This window comes from Nematolebias whitei, chromosome 22, assembly GCF_014905685.2.
Source record: "Nematolebias whitei isolate Nwh7 chromosome 22, NemWhi1, whole genome shotgun sequence".
Lineage (NCBI taxonomy): Eukaryota > Metazoa > Chordata > Actinopteri > Cyprinodontiformes > Rivulidae > Nematolebias > Nematolebias whitei.
In genome coordinates, this window is record NC_056519.1 from 14,651,844 (window position 1) to 14,674,069 (window position 22,226).

Below are 22,226 nucleotides of genomic sequence, written 5' to 3' on the forward strand. Positions count from 1 at the left end.
ATAGATAGATAGATAGATAGATAGATAGATAGATAGATAGATAGATAAAATCAGGCCTGTCGCAACACATGAATTAAGGGTATCCAGTGTTTTGTCAGCAGCAGCACTGTCATATTTTGTGAAATATTTAAACACACTCTTGCAACTTCATGTTCAAACATTTCAGTCACTCAGTGCTGCTGATACAAGCGTAAAACCGTGTGCGTAAAAGTCTCCTGCGGCACTTTGGCACAGCCGGGTGGAGGCAGCAGACGTGAAAACACGTTAATCTCACTCCCTTGAAAAATCGATCCTGTTATGCTACATCTATCATTCTAATATGGAAAATTCGGAAGAGTGTCAAGAACTTTGGAGCACTTATTTTTGTAATTTCTGTGTAAATTTGCGCACGACGCATCATCAAGCGCATGTTTAAGTCTCTAAAAATCCCCCATTTCTCTTTTTTTTCTTCCTTTTCTTAAAATGTGGTTTCACATCTCTTGCTGAAGTGTTAATCCTCCCTGCAGGTCACATGGATGCGGGCCAAAGCACCTGCTGACGGTGGAGGCGCCACTTAACGCAGCACTTTTTTATGTTAATGACGGGTCCGAGCGCCTCCCAACCCCCCACTCCTGCCTTCAGGGCGCAACACCTTTAACGGACTCCGGCACATCTGTCGCTGGAAGGCATAGTTCCCATTGGGGGGGTGTTTAGATATGTTCTGGAAAACTGGGGTCCTTATTGTGGGGTGCGTTCTGCTCCCTTTCTGTCTTCTGGGCGCGGAGAGCAGCGGCCGGTGGGGGAAATCGGTGACTTTCCATCGGACTCGGGGCAAAAACCGCCCCGAAAGGGAAACCAGCAGCTCATCCAACACTGGGAACTCTTCTCAGGGTCATGCTTTCACCTCCTGTCGCATCCCACTCACCCCGGCCGAACACGAGGTTCTGGATGACAACACACATGAGGTAAGATGGGTTTGACTCCTTGTGATATCTCAAGCGTCATCCTGTTAATGAGTAATCCAACTATTTGAGTCTGAGCAATATAATATTACATCAAAACCTGTGGGATTACTGACTATTAGGCGGAAATGTACTATTTATTTATCAGCTACATATTAGCCAGACAATTAAAATCCCAATTCCGACAAAGGTTGTGCAAAAATAATTGTTTCCCACATTTCATGATGATGCATAAACACACGTGTTTAAAATAAGAAACTATATCCTTTCCTTGTCTGTAAATGTCTAAGAACTGAAGAGACCACTTGGGGAAGTGTCTCATTTTCTGATATTTTAGCTGTTTAACTGCTGGAAAGGAGCATGTCTTGTTTTAAAACATGCATGTGCTTTACTGCTTTGATAATGTCTTTATGTATAAGCTGTCCGTGCCATAGAGATTAATGCACCCCTATACCATCATAGAGGCAGGATTTTGAACTATGTGCTAATAACAAACCAGATAATCCCATTAATGTGATGTTTGTGGGATCAAAACAAATTTCAAATTTAGATTTGTCCGACAACAGAACAGTTTTTTGTTTTGCCTCAGTCCATTTTAATTTTGGCCTAGAGAAAATGGTGGCGTTTATGGCTTTTGCTTTGGACGAGAGAGGCATAACCAGGATTTGTGGATGTCACAATGAAGTCTTCTTCAGTGGCTGTTCCTGAGCCCATGCAGCCATGTCCTGAACAGACTTGTTTTAAATGCAAAGGACCCAAAGGACACTATGCTGACTTTACGTCTTCATTTTTTTAACTTGGAGATTTTTACAGATTCTTGAAATCTTTTGATGATTTTATGACCTGAAGATGATAGAATATTCTAAGTCTTTCCAATTTTCCCAATGAGGAACATTATTTTTTTTATTTCATATAGTTGCAGTTTTTCGCAGACTGTCAATTTTCTGCCTGTCCTTAAGATTCAGCCTCTCTAAAATGCTCGTTTTACTGACCTGTTGCTGTTAGCCAGTGGTATAGTCTACTGTACATTTTTGTAGTGGGTATAAACCAAAGTACACTGGTTAGTACAATGTAATTGTCAATTTATTTAGATTTTTAAGCATATTGAACATTTCCAATTTTCTCTGATACTTATATTTGAATAAATAAACAACAAACTTTGTACAACAGTTTTATTTGTATTAAAAACATGTTATAGAATTTATAAAACTGTATCAAAGCAAAGCGCTGCTTACCGATAAGATTGTTACAGAAGGGTTTAACTGCCATTTAATGTATCAGTAACACATAACTAATGACATGTCATGTATCACTGGGTACTTTAAAGTGGGTATACTGAAATTCTTAAGTTTTTCTAGTGGGTATGTGTACCCCAGTATCACGTAGATTACACCACTGCTGTTAACCTAATATGATGCAAAATACTCCTCTAGTAGTTTCTTATTTATAAAATGTACTTTTACTTTATTTTGACATTCCTGTCCCAACTTTTTTGAAAGGTGTTATTGTCATAACGCTTAAAATTCATCCCCAAAGAAATGGTACAGTTTCTTAGGTTAAATGTAATCATGTATACTTTGTTTCCCTGTGATTAAAATGTGATTTATTTATTTTTTTGAGATATGCAAATAATTGAAATCTGTTTTCCTATACATTTTACACACCGTCCTAATGTTTTTTGGAAATGAAGTTGTACATCAACAATAGTTATTTGGTGGTCCCTGGAGTGAAAGTTGCGTTAACAAAAGGGATTTAACAGAACTGATTTAGTATTATTGCCTAAGTTTCCATGTTTGAGCCTCTCTGGCCTGTTTTTCCCTCCTAGACAGGGTTTAATGGCGATGATGGCTCCTACGTGATTCTCACATGGGTGGGCGACGGCACAGGAGTGAGTATCATGTGTCTCTTATTCTGAAACATGAACATTTCACCTCCACTCCATTGTTTTCAAAGACAAATGACCCCTAAAGCTCCTTTCACTGAAACATATGGCAAAACAGAAAGAGCGAACAAAACATTTTGTTTATCCCTGTCATACACTCGTTGGATTTCTTAGGTGATTCTGGTGTTGTCAACAATCAGCTCTCCGCTTGATTCTTTTCTCGAAGGAGGCTCGTCACGACTTTACAGGAGGTGGGCCACCATGTGACCTGCAGGTTTATCCAGCTCTTTGTGTGGAACTTTGTCGAAACGCTTTTCTTTTTGTTTTCCCCTTCAGTACCGATTACGGCAAGTCCTTTCATGACATCTCCCAGAGCATCAACCACACCTTCATCAAAGAGGAGTTTGGAGTCAGTGTTGGACCAGGAAGCTCAGTGAGTTAATGCTATAGTTAACATTTTGCATTGCATGGGTAGGAGCTTCTGTGCTGGCATCTTTGAAAATAACTGCGAGAAACCTGAGAACTGCTTTAGGGTTCTGAAGTAGGTCAAATCAGAAAATGGGTTCATGGTTCAAGTGCTGTTTGAGGTCCCTCATATGGTGCTTCTATACTAAAAATACAGCTTTGTGTCGTCTAATCAACTCCAACCATGTCCTCGTCATCACACCCCTCATCCTCTAAGTGTCATGGCTGAAATATTTTTCTCAGAATTTTACAGTGTATAAAATATTTAACATAATTCATACATAAGGGAAATCTTGCAGACCTAAGGGGATGGAATATAATAGGCAGAATTTCACTGTGGCACATCTGAAATATAAAATTCAAAACAGATGATTAATTAAAAAAAAAAGGAAAAGATTAAAAGACATCGGGCCTGGCTCAGCATAATTACTGTTTTACAGCAGGTTCCCGTTCTGCAGAACATAAAAAAAACACACAGATATCCAGCATCACATCACACACACACACAGACATACCACATTGCAAAGTACAAGAATAGCAGCATATACACGGGAGACACCTAACGGTGATTGCAAAAGAAGGTGTCCAACAGATGACGCGCACAAGTCTTTTTAAAAAACGCCAATGTTGAGATGGACTTTATATGAATGTCATTCCATGCTTTAGTATAAAGTGAAAAATGACCTCTGGCTATAACAGATTTTAAAGGCTGGTAGTGGCAAGTGTCTGTTTGTAGCAGACCTAGTCGAGTGGCCATGTCCATAATGGGTTTTAGGCATCAAAGTAGAAAAAGCTACATTACTGACACCAAGGAAAACCTGAAAACACAATTAAATACTGCTGTGTAGAACATCATTTTGAAAAGTTAGAGCGTTTGAAGAAGAAAGAGCTGTACAGTGATTACTCCAGCTGGGATGTTTGTTATGAAATTTGTAGGCCCTATTGTAGAACCTATGGGTTTCAAGATTTCATTAGTAGTAAGACACCTGACAAGTAAGCATTACAACATAGTTTAAAGTATTATGGCATGAATATTAGTGTTCAAAACAGACTATGACAAATTTGATTTAACTTTAGAGTAAATTCAGCAGCATCCATGATCGCTCTTTCGCACACACATACTGTACACATATATACACATGTACATGCATACAGCCTGCTCGCTCGCTCCCTCAATGGAGTGAGTGAGGCAGCTTCTCCTTCATTTTTTGACTTAAAACCTGTTATTGCTCACAAAAACAAGACAAAAGCACTGATTCTAATTTTACTTGTTTAGTTACAAAGTAAGAATTTATTATTATAAACTGCTACGTCCTACGCCCCCATCCATCAGCTTGAGTTGGTTCAGTCCGACTCGGGTGAACATCTGTAATTGCTGCCTTGTAGTTTTAAGAGTGTTGCTGCATTTTCTAAACTATAAATTGGACAGAATGGAGTACACACATTAAGACTGTGGTACGTAGGAGCACAGGATGCTCTCAAGATCATACAACTGGTAATATGCATCTCTTTATGCTGATTTTATCAACAATAAACGTATCATGGAAGGTGATTATATTTAGGTTGGAATATATAAGACCCTCAAAGTGGTGCAGATTTTAGAGAAGGTGGACCTGTGATCGGAATGTCACTGGTTCGATTCCCCGGACCGACAACATCAAGATGTGTTGGAAAGATGAAGCATTCACACCTGTCTCAACCCTTATTTGCCCCACTCTGGGCCCTTGAGCAAGGCTCTTAACCCCCATGATCTGTTCCGCTGGGTACCCTGGATAGCAGCTCTCTGCTCCACAAAGGGCTGTGGTAGCTCGGTGGTCTGTGGTTGCGTCAGGAAGGGCTTTAAAACAATTGCCAAGTCTTCCTGTGGGTTAGTTCGCTGTGGTGACCCCTGAAGAAGGGAGCAGCCGAAAGAGGGAAAAAATAGTTTAATATTTAATCAAATCATGGCATTTTGGCATAGTTCATAAAATTAAAAAAAAATAACCATGATGGTATTTGGAGCCCACTTTCCTTAATGAGAGCATGTTACACCATCCACTATAATGAAACAAAAACTGAAAACAAGCACATCCTCAAAGAGTAATTCAGCACTCATAAAAACATTGTATGGAAACAAAAAAAAAAAAATCACCAAAGAATCTACAGGATCTTTCTAAAAAAAATTACAAAAAACATTTTAATCTAGATTGTTAGTTCTTGTTAACTTGCTGTCATCATTATCATTTTTCTTTCTTTTTTGGTTTTGTTTTGCAGGTGATACTGACTGCAGACACGCCTGTTTTTGGCAATCCAGGTGGGATCATCTTCACCTCCACAGATGCCGGGGCAACGTTCAGATTCATACAGCTGCCCTTCCACCTGGCTCAGCCGATCACGTACCACTTCCTCAACCCCGACTATCTGGTGGCCCTCAGCATTGACGTGAGTCTCTGAGCACTCAGCCACGCACGCTTACCTCACACATAAAGAACACTAGAGTCAAAGCAAGCACTGTTTCCTGTGTTGCAGGGCGGTCTTTGGCTCTCTCTGGACTTTGGTGCCAAGTGGACAAAAGTTCATGATGGAGTGCATTCTTTCTCATGGTGAGAATAAACAGGAACCAGAATCCAATCAGTGATAGGAGCACTAATTACACCAAGGAAACGTCAGGCTGTGTTGCTGTGCAGAGTACGATGTATTGCAGAAAAGAAACGGGCAGGAAAAACTATTTGCAACAACATTTGGAAACGAACGAGTATGTGATGTTTGGAACTTCCTGTTTCATTACAGGGGTGCAGGCATAAATTTGTTCTTCAGTTGCAGCCAAGTAGATGCAGGTAAGAAACAACAGCCACTTAAAAAAAAGGGACCAAATAAACAATGTTTATATGCAAATATATTTATGGTGTAAATGCTTATAAAGCATTCACACTACTGAAATCCATTTTTCTTCATTATGTTTTTTAGCATGTAACTCATTCTGCAGGTTTTGTGCTATTTCAACAACTCATGTATCAAAACGTTCAGCTCATTCAAGATAATCCTGCTATGACATTTGATATTTGTGCATTTTGTACTTTTAGAAATATTTAGCTTTTTCTGCCATGTTTTTCTCATTGAAAATGAATGGAGCTCTCCTTCAAACCTTTTACAGCTCATTCCAGCTTTTGTTCTGCTTCAGCTTTTTGTGCTAATTTCAGCTTCTTTTTAGCTTTTTCTGCTGATTTCAGATTATTTTTTGTTTGTTTGTTATCCAGCTTCTTTCTGCTAATTTAAGCTTTTTTTTTTTTTGCTTCTTTCAGCTTCCATTTCTTAAATTCAGTTTTTTCAGCTTCTTTTTAGATAATTTTCTGCTAATTTTAGCTTTTTTTCATGCTATTTTTATGGCTAATATCTGTCCTTTGTGATTCTTTCAAATCACTTTTTAAGCTCCTTTCAGCCTCTTTCTGTTAATCTCAGTTTACATTTTTTGTGTGCTAATTTAATTTTTTCTGCTCATTTCAGTTTATTTTATACTATTTTTCAAAATGTTTAACTTTACTTTGCCTCTCTCTGCATATATCAGTTTATATTTGCTATATTTCTGCTACTTTCAGCATTTTCTAAACATTTCTGCTGTTTTTTTACTGCTGTCCACTTTTATTTTCCTGCTTTCAGTAAATGTTATCTGTTTAAATTCAGCTTGCATTAACAATTTAGCTTTGAGACTTTTCAGCCTGGCTTCAGCTTCTTTAGCAGCTTTCAGCTAAATCATTCAGCAACTAAAGAATTTGCATTTCCTACAAAAATGCAGTGTGAATGCTTCTTGCTGAAGAACCTGCTGAAATGAGCTAAAAATAACATGCTGAAATGTACCTGAAAAGGACGAACAAGCCTAAGTTACCAGAGGAAAGCAGAGGTGGAAATTATCTTAAAAAAACTGAAATTTCCCAAACACAGCTGAATAGTAGCTAAAAAAATGTAGAAAGTAGCTTAAATTTCCACAAGGAAGTGAATTGAGCTTAATTGTGCCCACTAATCTTGACAAAAGTAGAAATTAGCACAATAAAGTTGAAATAATCTGGAAAAAAGTTTAAATTAGCCAAAAACAGCTGAATAGTAGCTAAAGAAAGCTCAAAATAAGCTTAAATATCCAAAAGGAAGTGAACTGAGCTTAAATGTGCCCACTAAGGCTGAAAGCGGCAGACCTTAGCACAATAAAGTTGAAATTATCTGAGAAAAGCTGCAATTTGCCACAAACAGCTGAATAGTAGCTAAAACAAGCAGAAAGAAGCTTAATTTAACTGAAGGAAGTGCGTAGAACATGATTTTGCTGAATTAGCTGTAAAGAATTGAATTGTTTGCAAAAAATGTAGAATTAGCTGAAAAAGCTGAAATTAGCATAAAAACAGCTAAATGGTAGCTGAAATACCAGAAATGGCTGAATTTAGCAGCAATAAGTTGAAAGGAGCATAGCAAGATGGAATTAACAGAAATAAGTTTCAAAAAGCTACATTAATTTTCAATGGGGAAGAAAATGGCAGAAAAGGTTAAATATCTCAAAGAGCTGAATGTTTTGATTTGTTGAAATATCACAAAAACTATGGGAGTAGTAAGATGCAAAAAAAAAAAAAAAACGTACAGAAACTTTAAGGAAACTGTAATAATAAATAAATGTGAAAACAATAGGCATTCGCATGCTACATTTTCATGGGAAATGCAATTTGTCTAGTTATTAATGCAATCCAGAAAAATGTTTATTAGTTTTACAGCAGACTAAAATGGATCATTTAGATTTTTAAAACCTCTGCTGTGATTGTCAGCTTCTGCAACTTATTTTCTTTATAAATAATTTATAAATAATGGATCCACTCTACTTCAGCATCGTTCACATTGATATGGTTAATACGATGCAGGAAATTAAAGTAAATGGTCCAAAACCAGATTTTTCTTTTCTTTTAGTTAAGCTGAAGCGATTATAGAGAGGCAGTCAGTTCTGCACGCAAAACAGAAAAGGAACAAGGGTTTTAATAGAATGTAAAAAGTCTGCAAAGCACACAAGAACTAAAACTACTGGTAAACGAAAAAATAAATTAAAAGCGACTGACCGAATGTTTTTGTTTTATGTGAACATTAAAGTTTTATCAAATGTATTCCCTTTTTTAACAATTTGTTATATGTGTTTGGAAAAAAACATTAAAAACAGACTAAAAAGTAATAAAGCAAAGAATAAAATAAAAACTAAAATCAAAGGCCTAGCAATATTTAAAGGAATGCATATTTCTCACTCTAACAATGTAAAGATTATGTAAAGATGTTGCACAAAGTATTGCATTAAAAATATGTGTTGGAGACAACGTTCAGCTACTACCACGCCAAATTTTAGCTCAGCATCAGTAAAACTGGCCGAGTTAGTTATTTTAGCGTTTTCTAATATTAATAGGCTTTGATGATTAACTTGAATTGTGTAGACTCCAAAGGTTCATCATTTGTAGATGTCCATCCAGTCATTCATTTCTGTAAATTTTATTAAATTCTGTCCTGTGCTTCATGAGATATTTTGCTAACAGACAGACACATAAACACATAATCCAGCCGTCTTTGCCTTGCAGCAGCGAGAAATTAAAAAAGTGTTAATTTAAGCATAAAGCATCAAATTATTTTAAACTTTTAGTTGCATCAGGTTACATACAAGGAATAAAACACTGCTGTCGTCGTGAGTTTAAACGTCGTACAGCTTCACGACTGAGCACAATTGTCGACTGTAGTTGAGGCAGAAGAGCGAGGAGATTTACTGCTGAAGAGGACAAAGGATCTGGGTAGAACCTTCACCATCATCCATGAGGACATCTACAGTTTTGGCTACATCGGAGCTTTTCTCTTCTTCTCTGTGATGGAGGACTCGGTAAGAACTGTCCAGAAACACGTTCCTGCACGTCTCGTTAGATTGTCCCCAAGAAGCAGCTCTGATTGAATCATGAATAGAGATTTAGTCTCTGATGACAAACTGTTTTCCTGCTAGAGGTCTCCTCGTGTCATGTACTTCTCATCAGACCAGGGAGATTCGTTCAGTCAAGCCCTCCTGCCTTCTGCTTCCACTGAGCAGGTGAGATCAGCCATCAGCTCCTTCTGTTCCGTTTTTGCAGTGAAAGCAAAGAACTGTCCCATAATTACAGTAAAGATTTATGTTTTCTTACATTACAGAATAAAAGGCTTCAGTGTTTGATGTGCAAATACTTTTATTTTTGTGAATGTTTATGAAGCATTCACTATTGCCATCCATTTTTCTTGCGTATGCGTTTTCAGCATCTTTCTTGTTCCACAGTTTTTAAGCTATTTCAACAAATCATTTATCAAAACGTTCAGCTCAGGTACTTTTGGTTTTGTTGCAACTTTAGCTTTTTGTAATGTTTAGCCTTTTCAGCCATTTTTTTTTTCTCCAAAGAAAATGGATTGAGCTCATTTGACATCCTTCAAATCTTTAGATCTGTTTACAACCTTTTGCTGCTCCTTTCACTTTTTGTTCTGGTTCAGCTTCTTTCAGCTGCTTTGTGCAAATTAAAAAAAAAAAACAGTTAATTTCTGCTGGGTTTTTTTTTTCCAGCTGTTTTGGGCTCCTTTCAGATCCTTCCTGCTAACTAGAACATTTTTGTGCTTCTAACTTATTTCTACTAATTTCAGCTTATTATGCTCCTTCAGCTTATTTCTGCGGTTCAGCTTTTTCTGCAATTTCAACTACTATTTAGCTGTTTTTAGGCTAATTTTAGCTTTTGGGGGGCTAATTCTATATTTGTTGCACTCATTTCAATGTTTTTCAGCCTAATTCAGCCAAAATGTGCTCTCTCCACTTCCTTATGGCAATTTAAGCTTTTTTCTGCCATTTTAGCTACTTTGCAGCTGGGTTGTTTTGTGTGCTAATTTCAGCTTTTTTCAGATAATTTTCACTTTTTTATGCTCATTTCTGCTTCTTTAAGCCCAATTGGGCAAACATGTTCTTTCTGCTTTCTTTTGCTAATTTAAGCTGCTTTTCAGCTACCTTTTTAGCTAATTTCAGCCGTTTTCAAATAAATTACTTTTTTTTTGGTAACTTCTGTTACTTTCAGCCTAATTAACTTTTTTATGGTAATTTCAGCTTGCTATGGTCCTTTCAGCTTTTTCTACAATTTCAGCTACTATTTAGCTGTTTTTTTGCTATTTTAGGTTGTTTTTTTTCAGCTAATTCCACCCTTTTTAAGCTCATTTCACCTCATTCTGGCAATTTAATCTTCTGCCTTTTCAGCTACTTTTCAGCCATTTTTGCTAATTTCATGATTTCTGTGCTCATTTCTGCTTATTTAAACCTAAATATGTGTTCTTTAAATAAATGTCAACGTTTCTCATTTTCTATTTATCAACACTTGCTCTGATGAAACTTCCGCACACACGCTGTGTTGACACCGCAAACACACCATTATTAAACCCTGATTGTGTAAGAGATCAAAATAAGACATAAAAATAAAATATTAAAAAAAAACACCCATACAATCTGCGGTTCTTAGTTTGCTTCTGTGCTCACTTTCTGTTGATGTTTGTGTTTGCAGTTTTACTCCATCCTGGACGGGGATGAGGACATGCTCTTCATGCATGTGGACAACCCAGGAGGTGTGGGACAAATACGACAGTTTATGGCTCTTTCAGCTGTTTTTTTTTTTTTTTTTTTTTAAAGGAACAGAAAAGCTTGACAGGAAAGGCCCAACTGGTTCCACAAGTTCCATGATGCTGACAAATCATCTGTGTATTCAGCTCCAGCTTCTTTCTCTGATCTTCTCATTCATTGTATCCTTCTGTCTCACTTTCATGTCTCACCCCCCACCCTCACCCCCATGGCTGCGCTGCTCTGGTCAAAACGGCGCCTTTGAACTGCAGGTGTACACAGAGGAGATCTGAGGGCAGATGGGCTTTATCATTCTTAGCTGTAGGGGAGGAGTGGATCTGGGCGTGACACGAGAACGTGCATGCTCCCTTAACTGGGCTCGACCTTCATGCTTTTAGCTGACGTGTGTGTGTGTGTGAGCTTCACGCATACAACGGTTGATGATGGACTTGATGCTGATGATGGTCATGTCAAAAAGTTTGTGTCAGCAGCTGCTAATCATTAATCTAGGTGCAAAAACACTGAATCCTACATTCCCCATAATGCATCTGTAAAAGTATTGTTTTCCTGATTTTCTTTTTCACACCTTATTTACAATCAAATTACTTCTGAGTAATTTTTGCTATTTTAGCCATTCATAAACTTCAATGTTCCACTAATTCAAGAGGTGGATGCTATGGCTTTTGTTTTTTTGTAACTTTTATATATTTTTAAACATTTAACTTTATTATTTTTCCCCTATAGAAAACAGACATCGCTTCAATTCCCTGAAAATGATAACATTTTGAAATCTATTTCAGCATACTCGCTCTATTTTTGTCTCCTTAGGATATTTTTAGCTAGCTTTTGCTACTCTTAGCTACCATTCTGCTAATTTTAGCCATCATTCAGCTACTTTAAGCTAGCACTTTACAACTTTTAGATAGACCTTTGCTGCTGCTACTTTTGGTTTTCAGCAAACCTTTTGCAACATTTAGCTCACTTTTTTGCTACTTTAAGCATTTAGCTAGGATTAAGCTACACACTTTTTGCTAGTTTGATATTCTAGCTAACCTGTTTTACTTTTTAGCTTTTAGCCTTTTGCTACTTTTAAGTTTTAGCCATCATTATGTTACATTTAGCTTTTAGCTACCTTTTGCTACTATTAGTCAGCCTTTTGCTTGTCATTACGTTGAGCTGGCCTTTTGCTTCTTTCAGCTATTTTTTTAAACACCTATTAGCATTTAACTAGTGTTCTGCTCCTTTAGCTTTTAGCTTGTGTTTTGTTTCTTTTAACTTTAACAACTCCGATTAGCTCCTTGTCTTCACTGCATTTTCACAGAAACTGGACTTTTTTTTATATTAGTTTCTAAACTGCGCTCCTCCAGTTTTAAACTCATAACTTAAGACTGAGTATCTCATTTTATGTTCTTTAAGACTCTTCTAAGATGACACAACCTACTAAACTATCTGTTTTGCCAGACACCTACTTTGGGACCATGTACACTTCAGACGACCGAGGCATCTTGTTCTCCAAGTCACTGGAGCGCCACCTGTTTGATGGACAGAGGAAGAGTGACTTCACCAACATCACATCACTGAGAGGTGTCTATCTCACCAACAAACTGGACGTTGGTGAGTTTTTCCTTTTCTATAGACAGAGAAGTTGGTGAACATTTTTGTCTATTCAACCAACTTGTTCCAGAAGTCTTGTGGTTTGTTCACATGCAACTTTGCAAACCTGAGCCCCTCTGGTATATTAAATAGTGGTGCGTTTAGGTTAAATACTGGCATATTAAATACAAAATGCCTGAGAGAGAGCGAGAGAGAGAGATTCTAAACAATGTTTAGAATATTAGTGGCCACGCCCACTTCTCCACTGCAGAGCAGAGATCCTGACATGCTGCAGGAGGAAGCTTCTCCTGCAGCTGTGAGCTGCACACACGTGCAGCAGGTGCTAAATAATTTAAAATAATTTATTTGAAATAAAAATTCCATGCTGATCGTGCGGCTCATCCATCCATCAATTGCGTGTCATGTCCATGCTTACTTTGAAAAACCGCGATAGATTGAGTCCGAGAAAGTCAAACCGCCAAGTAGCAAGGGACTACTGTATTTAAAAAAAAGGTGGTTTTCTTTTGAACTAAGGACATTGGGGGCCTGATGGAGATTGTCCAAGGGCCACTTTTGGCCCTCGGGCCTTACATTGCCCATGTCTGCCTTAAACGCTGATGCGATTTTAGGACAGCTCGTTACATTTTTGACCTCACATTAAGGAGTATTTCCCTGTCATGACAGTTATTGTTAGAACAGGATTCCTCTCTTTGTTTTTCACTTTTAATTTCTCCGTTTTGTTACAGATGGCCATGTACGATCTGTCATTTCCTTTAATAGAGGAGGAACATGGAGGCAACTCAACAAACCTGACAATGTAAACTGTGGAGACCATGTCAAGAAGGTGTGTTCGGTCAAAAAAAAAAAAAAATCTAATTAAGTCCTCAAAAATTCGGTCACATTCCCTAAACATCTGTTTATTTTTATTCCAAGTGCAACCTTCATATTCACGGAGAACACAGTCGTAATAACAGGATAGTACCTATGCTGGCTCTGTCTGAACCAACTGCCATTGGTCTTGTTATCGCTCACGGTAAGTTAATTAAAATTTACCCACGTTTTTCCTCCAAACAAGTCAGTTTGTAATTACTAGTCATTTTCTTAACTCCTGTTTTTACCAGGCACTGTAGGAGATTCTTTGTCCTCATCTCAACACCCAGATGTGTTCGTTTCCTCTGATGGGGGGTATAACTGGAGGGGGACATTAAGGGGCCCTCACCACTACAGCCTATTGGACTCTGGGGGTCTCCTTGTGGCTGTGGAGGCCCACCATAAAGGACAAGTCAAGACCATCAAGTACTTAAAAATATTCTTTACTTCAAGCCCAATTAAAGAATATAAATACAAGCTCAATAATAATTTGGGTTCGAATTGTTTCGATGTTTTCAGGTTCTCCACTGATGAAGGCCAGTGCTGGAAGTTGTATAACTTCACCGAGCAGTCGTTCTTCTTCGCCGGCCTGGCGTCTGAGCCTGGCACCAAGGCCATGAGCGTCAGCGTGTGGGGCTTCCGTCCAGAGGAAGACGGACAGCCCATGTGGGTGGCCGTCACCATCGACTTCCAGAGCCTCATTACCAGACAGTGTAAACGACAGCACGTTGGCTGCACCGGTTCCAGTTGCAAGCAGGACGTTTGTTCATAAAAGGCCGTTTACTTTTCCAGGTAATGCTCGAGACTATGAAGAGTGGCTAGCTCATTCCACAGGAGGAGATTCGGAGAGAAACGGCTGCGTCCTTGGATTGAAGGAGACTTACAGGAGGCTAAAGAAGCAGTCCTTCTGCAGAAATGGCAGGAACTTTGCAGTGAGCAAGAAGCAGAGCCCCTGCTCATGCACCAGGGAGGACTACATATGGTACACCAGAATGTTTCTAATATGTCATGGTAGGGATGCACGATATTGGATTTTTGGCTAATATCCGATGTGCCAATATGTTAAAACTTATTTGGCTGATAACCAATATCAATATCGATATTTTTCCCTAGACCTACTTACAGAGACTACACAACTTTTTCTGCTCTGGGCAGCCTTTTTAAGTTCAAACTTTTTGTCTATCCATTGTGCCGTAAGACTAATCATGCTAACACGGCTAACACCTAATGTCCAAACGTCTGTGGTAAAACTCACCCAAGTGCTATCGGTTAGTTAGTTCTCAATGACGTCGGAAATGACGGCTTGCAACTCAGATAAGGCTACGTCAGAAAAGTATCTCGGACTAGGGACGATGTAGCGAGGCTCAACATAGTCCAAAAATCTTCGGAATACGATATCCTCAACGAATGAAAACGGTTGGTTATCCAGAGCAATACACTACATCGGTTTCTGAGTGATGCCTTTTGCCCTCGGGTGGTCGCGGCTGTATTTTTTTGCTTTGTCCAAAGCTTGTAGAATGGACTGCTGGTGAGGTTTTGTTTCTTCGTGGTTGAACGCTCTCTTGCTTTCGTTTCTGGCCACAATGAATTCATCATAGTGGTCAGAATGGTGGTTCTTGAGACGGTTATTTAGGTTTGAAGTGTTGTAGGACTTCGTTTTCGCTCTACCTCGCATCACTGACGCTGGGCAGTCATTGCAAAAAGCAGTTCTGCTATCAGTTTCTGACACTTTAAAAAACTTCCACACCGCTGACGTTTTCACTTCTTCCTCTCCCGCCGTGATCAGAGTAGGTAGACATCGCCTTTTATGTCGGTGAGTTATTTTGATGGAATGGCCAGTGTCCGATATTTAACTTTATCGCTAATATCGGCCGATACCGATACCATGCCGATAATATCGTGCATCCCTATGTCATGGACATTATCTCATCATTAAGCTCTAAAATGGAAAATGTAGCCTCACTATAAAGGCAGACTTAAACTATATAACCTGCCCTTCTCGTTGGAAATAGTGACTATGGTTACTATCGTCATGTGAACACCTCGGAGTGCGTGAGACAACCGGTCGCTGCAAATAAAACCCTTGACGCCTGTCTGAATGGAGAGGAGGATGAGCTTCTGACTGCAGGGTGACCATGTCAACTTTCTAACATTAAAGTCCTGTTTTTTTGCGTAATGCTCGCTCACACCCGGCTCCATTCTCAATGTGTTTGCAGGTACCGAAAGGTTCCAAGTGACAGGTGTGAGGGGGGGTTCACACCTCATCTCCAAGTCCCGACAGTTATTCAACCGTGTGGGGTTAAACCCAGCTCTGAACCTCCTGGCAAGACAACATCTTCAGTCACACACTTTGACACACTGGTGAGTGGATTTACCACTCTGCTGTGGTTCTTTTTTTGATATCAAGTGTCAATTTTAACACCCAGGGGTCTGCAACCTTTATGATCAAAAGAGCCATCTTAACCTTCGCGCACTAAATAAAATGTCTATGGAGCCACAAAACCTGCTCAAACTGTGATTATCAACTGGTGGCCCATGGGCCACTTCAAGCCTTTGGAGGGGGCTTTCCCGGCCAGTAGGTGTGATATTATGAAACAAAAATACAAAATTATTATAAACATTTATTTATACTTTTATATTTTATGGCAAAAGAAAAGACTGGGTTTATGTATAGAAGAATTTTTTTTTTTTTTTTACCAATTTTATAAAAATTCAAACGTTTAAGTATGCAGGCATATGCGAGTGTTCTTTTTAATTGTGGAAACAATTCATAAAGTATCCTATTATGAAGTAATAAATACATAAAGTTAAAAATTAGACCAGTTTGTTGGATACATAATATACATTTTAAATGAAAATAAACAATTCCATTTACTTTGACTTGGTTTTATTCTTTAGTTTTTATTATCAAGCTGACTCAACATCTTTCTTCTCAGCAACTTGCCTTAAAATGTAATCCCCCCCAAAAATATTTTGTGGATTTGAGAAAAAGATCGCACCGTAAGACTGGAAGTGAGCTAACAGAAGTGGCTAACAAACTACTAGCAAGATGTAAACAAGTTTTACTCCTTGTGTTAGTACTTTCATTCACATGTTGGCAAAAGAAATGAGTGAAAAACTGCTTAAACTAATTTCTTGTTGTTGGTACAACAACCAATAAACTTCTGTTTTGTGTTAGTTTTGGTCAAAACTTGGGGCCGTTGCAGAGGGACCGAAGAGCCACATGTGGCTCCAGAGCCGCAGGTTGCAGACCCCAGCACTAGTTCAACAAACATTCTTGCTAATAACACTTTTTGTCAACTGGTGGCTCTTTTGTCCAACTTTTTGGAGCAGAAGTCCCACTAGGCAACCATTGGGCTCCACTATTAGCTGAAAAACTAGTTGGCTTTTTAACACACTAACTGACCACTGGATTAAACTAGTTGATAATGGTGTTGCACAAGTTAACTTGTAAGAGCTAAAAGTCTGTACATTTTAAGCAGTCAGTACAAATTACTACTAGTTGACTAATATTTGTCAATTTGTGCACTAGTCGATTAATGCAACTAAAAAATTTCAGTAGTTCACTGATGTTTAATAGTCAACAGGTTTTTGACCCTTACCCGTTAACTAGTGTGCCAAAAAATGCTCACTTGCATCTAAAATGTTGACTAAGTAAAAACGAAGATCAAATTAAGTTGCATTAGTTGACTTTTTGACATCCTTTGGCACACTAGTTAACTAGTAAGGACAAAAACATGTCAACGTAGTCGATTAGTGAACATTTTAGAGTTTATTAGTCGACTATTTGAATATTTAAGTTACACTATTCACTAGTGCTCATATCGATTAGTAAGATTATTTGTGTCGTGTGAACATGTAAGGTTTCCGGACGCCTGCTAATGAACTTGGATGACACAGTCAACTCGTTTACAACTAGTGGGCTAATTAGTTGGGGCTTTTATGGACTAGTGCAACAAAAGTGTTGACTAGTAGACCTTCTGCTACAACTAGTTGGGCAAAAGTGTCACTTATTGGCAAAAAAGTGTAACTAGTTAGTTTGTTGAGCTAGTGTGAATAAATGTGTAACTTGTGTAGTGTAGTTGCAACCTAGTGTCAAAAATCTTGTTTGATTTCAGTGATATTAAATAAATACACAAAGGGCTTGCCATATAAACTATGTAAGAATTTTTGACACTTTAGTTAACTTGCATGACACAGTAGTTTACTTTTGTTCAGTGGTCCACTAGTGCATCAAAAAAACAACTAGTTGGGACTTTTAGACAACTAGTGTGGCAACATTTCTGACTAGTGCTCTAACTAGTTTAGCAAAAGTGCCACCAGTTGACAAAAGTTTTACTGGTAGGAGTCTTTGTTAAACTAGTGTGACCCAGTTTGCAACTCATGCAGTGTAGTCAAGAACCAGTTAGGGGAAAATGATGTTTGTTTTCAAGGACATTAAAAAAATACAGAACTGGTTTGCCATATTGTGGAAAATATGCTCATTTTCAAGGATATTAAATAAATACAAAACTGGCTTGCCATACATATAGAAAATTTCTGCTTGTTTCTGTTGTTTTCAAGCATATTAAATAAATACAGAACTGTCTTGCCATATAGGGAAATTGTGCTGTTATCAAGGATATTAAATAAATACAGAACTGTCTTGCCATTTTAGGAAAATGGATGCTTGTTTTCATTGTTTTTAAGCAGATTAAATTAATACAGAACTGGCTTGCTATTTATCTGCTTGATCATCCTTCCAAGTATTTCCCAGACTAAATCAGATTCTGTTTTTCAGACAGAAAGGCTGGTCCTGATCCTCGTGTGTGCAGGTGCAGCACTTATCATCCTGCTAGTCATCGTCTCTGCAGTTCTTGCAGTCAGGAGAGTGGCTGACAGAACCAGGTGAGGTAAAGACTAGTGTAGAACGCAAACCTTATATCACTGCGAGCTGATCTCTGTGCACATTTCAGGACCCCTGCATATAGTTTCTCCAACCTGCGCCTTCAGGAAGACACTAACGGCATCACAGCTGAGTTTGAAAGTATCGCCAGCAGTAACGGTACAGCCTGCCATCAGGATTCAGATGAAGTAAGAGTGATGTATAATGGTTGCTTGGGGACTTCTTTTGTTCATTTTCTATTTCAAAACTTGTTGATTTCCATATGTATGCTAATGCTTGTGTGTGCTCTTTTTTCCAGGATCTTCTTCATTACCATTCGACAAATTTTCAAGGAATTGCTAACACTACAGGCCAAGGGTGTTAAAAAAAAAGATTGTTGTGGCTATGAATGAAAAAAAAAAAAAAAGTAACTTATTAACTCTTGTTTTGCTTTACTTTTAAATTGTAGATTTTTTTTATTTGCCATTTTTATTGTAAATGTAAAATCAAACCTGAATCAATTCGGAAAACGTGCTCGTCCTAAACATAAAGTTCTTTATGGTTTGGTATTGTATCACATGTCTGTTGGACTACTGTACCGGAAAGAAAATATCCTAATAGTTTGTGTTTATAGTCTGTCCACACAGATAAGTTCATATGCTCAATAAAACGCACTGAAAATGTCCTAATACAAACAAGTTATGGTTATCTTTATTTTATATTTGACCTGTAATCACACTACTTAATTCTGTCCACCAGGGGGCAGCAACCGCTCTGCAACACATCTAATCTCCCCCCCCCCCCCCCCCCCCCCCCCAAAAAAAAAAGCAAAGAATAATATAGGAAGATTGTTGAAACAAAGATTTTGCTTAATGTTTCACACATTGCAGCTTATAGGTGAATAATTATGATAGCAAAAATCATCTAAGGAAATATGGGGTGCTGTTTGTAAAGTTACACAGTCAAAAATTAACAGCAATAGTTTGGTTTATTTAGCCTTTAATAAGAAAAAAATACTTTTTTTTTTTCAAAGTCATATTTTCACCATGTTATTCATACATTTATAAATGTCATAGTTCCTAAATAAATATTTAATTTACAAGCTAAATACTTTGTATTTAGATTACTAACTAAATATTTAGCTTGTAAATTAAATATTTAGTTTGGAACTATGACATTTATAAATGTATGAATAACATGGTGAAAACAAGACTTAATTTTTTTTTTCTTATTAAAGGCTAAATAAACCAAAATATTGCTGTTTATTTTTGACTGTGTAACTTTACAAACGGCACCCCATAAGGAAAGCTCTTTCTTTCATGTGATAAAGGATCATTAGTTTGATCAACTTCTATTGTTATAAAATGAAATTCCAGAAAGAATTTTCCTAATAATGATCCTTTCTCCAACAGTGTTCAAATAGATACTTAACTTAGAATGCTGTGAACAAAAATATTACTACAAATAACTCAAAGAAATACTACTTTCAATGTCTTTAGTGATCTCTTAATATGAATTTTGAAATACAATTATGTAGAATTATTAAAATGTTAATCACAACAAATCAAGAACACCCCACACTATTTGAAAAACTATATTAAAAGGGTTCACATCGCCACTTTAAATAATATTTTAAGGTGAAATAAAAAGCAACAGTGCGTTTGTTGGCTAAAATAAAATGAGTGTTTTGCAAAATTTGCATGAGCAGATTTAGTATATCTTAAGAACGTTGCATTTCCTTGTGATTATAGTATCTTATTGGATTAGCAGCCATTGTTCATTCAGCATCTTTACCAGTTTCCTTAAAATTATACACTTTATTCATAAAAAATAGTACTTAGATTAATAGCATAGTAATTTTATCAAGGAAGCGTCTGAAGTCCTTGTTCAGATACATACACCCCAGGGATGAGGAGAAGTCACATGAAAAGTCCCGTGTTTTTGGCCCTCCTGGAGTAAACGTCTAGTCAAGATGCTGGATCCAAACTTCTTTACCACCTTGTGATCTACAAACATACATCACGAAGACCCCAGAAAGTCCTGACTCATCAGATCAGTGGTAAGTATCTACATAGATTCTTATACACTTTGCAGTTTTCATGCTCCAGAGGGTGCACACACACCTACAGAGCACCTGTGAGGATGATGCGAGTACTTCATCGTCTCAAGTACCTTCAACAGCACCCAGCCTGGGCTGCTTAGGGAGAAGATGAGTGCCATGGAGCTGGATTGAGGCCTAGTCTCCTGGGTCTTGGATCACTTGACACACAGACTACAGCACATCTGTGTGCAGAACTGTATAGGACAATTTTCAATGTCACAGGGACCCTACAGGGTCCTACAGTTCTGTGGGACCTGGTAGGGCTCCCAGTCCTGTCCCCATATTCCTGCTCACCCTCCACACATCAGACCTCCACACATAAAACTGTTTCCTTCAGACATTCTCTGATGAGTCAGTGATTGTTGGTTGTGAGGAGGGAATATGTGCACAGAAACACCATCAGTGACTTCATGGACTAGTGCAGCCACAAACATCTGCAACGTATCACCACCAAGGCCAAGGAGATAGTTGTGGGAGATTGTTGTGGACTTGAGAAGGAGGAGGTCCAAACCAGAACCTGTGACTAGTCAGGGAGACACGGAGATCGTCTCAAGCCACATGTACCTGGGTGCAGGGACTGGACTACTCACATAGTCACACTATACTGTTGTGCATTTGCACAGCGTGCTGTTATTGTTTTGCACTTTATGTTTTAAGTTGCACTGTAATCCTGGAGAAACCCTGTTTTATTTCAGCATGTACTTCAGTATGACAATAAAACCTCTCTGACTCTGATAAAGGTGACGTACAAAGTCATCTTCTTGTGGTCGAGATTCTTTAACATCTGCAGCAGAGCTCTGTGCAATTTGTGGTGATCAGTGGCCTGTTCTTTGGGATGAAGTCCACAAAGCAGACACGATCAGGATAAATAAACTAATGAGGAAGACAAACTTCACATGCAGAGCTCCACTGGACACAGTTCAGCAGGTGACAGAATTGAGAATACGCTCAAAACTGGACTCTGTTGTCAATAACAACCCACTTCATAAGACGAAACTGAATTAACAAGTGGTTCTACATAAGCACTCGTTTTTCTGGAAGTAGAAATTTCAAGTATTACAATGGTGTGTAAATAAACACCTTAGCGCAGGTATGTTTTCATTTATAACGTATATGAATGGGGAAGAAAAACAAAAAGTAAAAAGGTCACATTTTGAATTGTTTAAAATATAATAAAATACCACTGAAGGACGATAAATAGAATAAATGCACTGGTACTGCAGAAAAAAAAATCCACTTCATGGTTATTTTAAATTTTACACTTGTTCAAGTAGATGGAAATGCAGACTGCCCCCGAACACCATTCATATACAGTTGACATACAGATGAGTCTGTATTTAATATTTCAATAAATCATCATGTTCAACAACGCTTGCACTATAAAATGCTCTAGTGCAATTAAGTTAATGTTCATAATAATATCTTATATCCGCAACAGTGTGCAGATTTTAACTTTGTCCACTAGAGGAGATTAAGAGCGCTACACCACGTCCAAGCCTGCCTTTAAATCAGTGAAGAAGAAAGCAGGAAGTATATGAACAAAGATAATGTTTGACAGATGTCTCACGTCGCCATAATTCAGTGCATGATTATGATAGCAAACATTTTCATTTCTCAACAGTTTTTTTTCCATCTGTAAACTAACTGAACAATTATTTTTAGTTTGTTTGATAATAATTTACAAAATCAACTTTCTTGAAGAGAAATTTATAGTCACTGGTTTCAGTATGTCCTTGCCAAGTGTAATATAACTAATATACACTGAAAGTTGCTGCTTAACTGAATTAACATGGACTTTTAACAAGATGGACTCTAACATACAAACACACACAAAATAAGACTCTGGCTCACACATCCATAATGGACTCTAACACATACACAACCTAAATACACACAGCTACTTTGTTGTACTGTTTGTG

The 22,226-nt window shown here is 37.9% G+C and overlaps 1 protein-coding gene across 1 annotated transcript; it reads left to right on the forward strand.

Annotated features, from left to right (window-relative positions):
- Positions 1-660: 660 nt before the first annotated feature.
- On the forward strand, positions 661-18,591 carry si:dkey-159a18.1 (sortilin). Its single transcript, XM_037696176.1, has 21 exons — positions 661-944; positions 2,767-2,829; positions 2,998-3,074; positions 3,160-3,256; positions 5,542-5,709; positions 5,797-5,870; positions 6,058-6,104; positions 9,015-9,151; positions 9,269-9,352; positions 10,827-10,887; positions 12,341-12,493; positions 13,219-13,316; positions 13,406-13,505; positions 13,594-13,768; positions 13,862-14,055; positions 14,135-14,324; positions 15,355-15,471; positions 15,559-15,703; positions 18,123-18,229; positions 18,298-18,415; positions 18,526-18,591. The coding sequence occupies exons 1-21, from the start codon at positions 696-698 to the stop codon at positions 18,589-18,591; spliced, it is 2,520 nt and encodes an 839-aa protein (XP_037552104.1). The 5' UTR covers positions 661-695.
- The last annotated feature ends 3,635 nt before the right edge of the window (positions 18,592-22,226 follow it).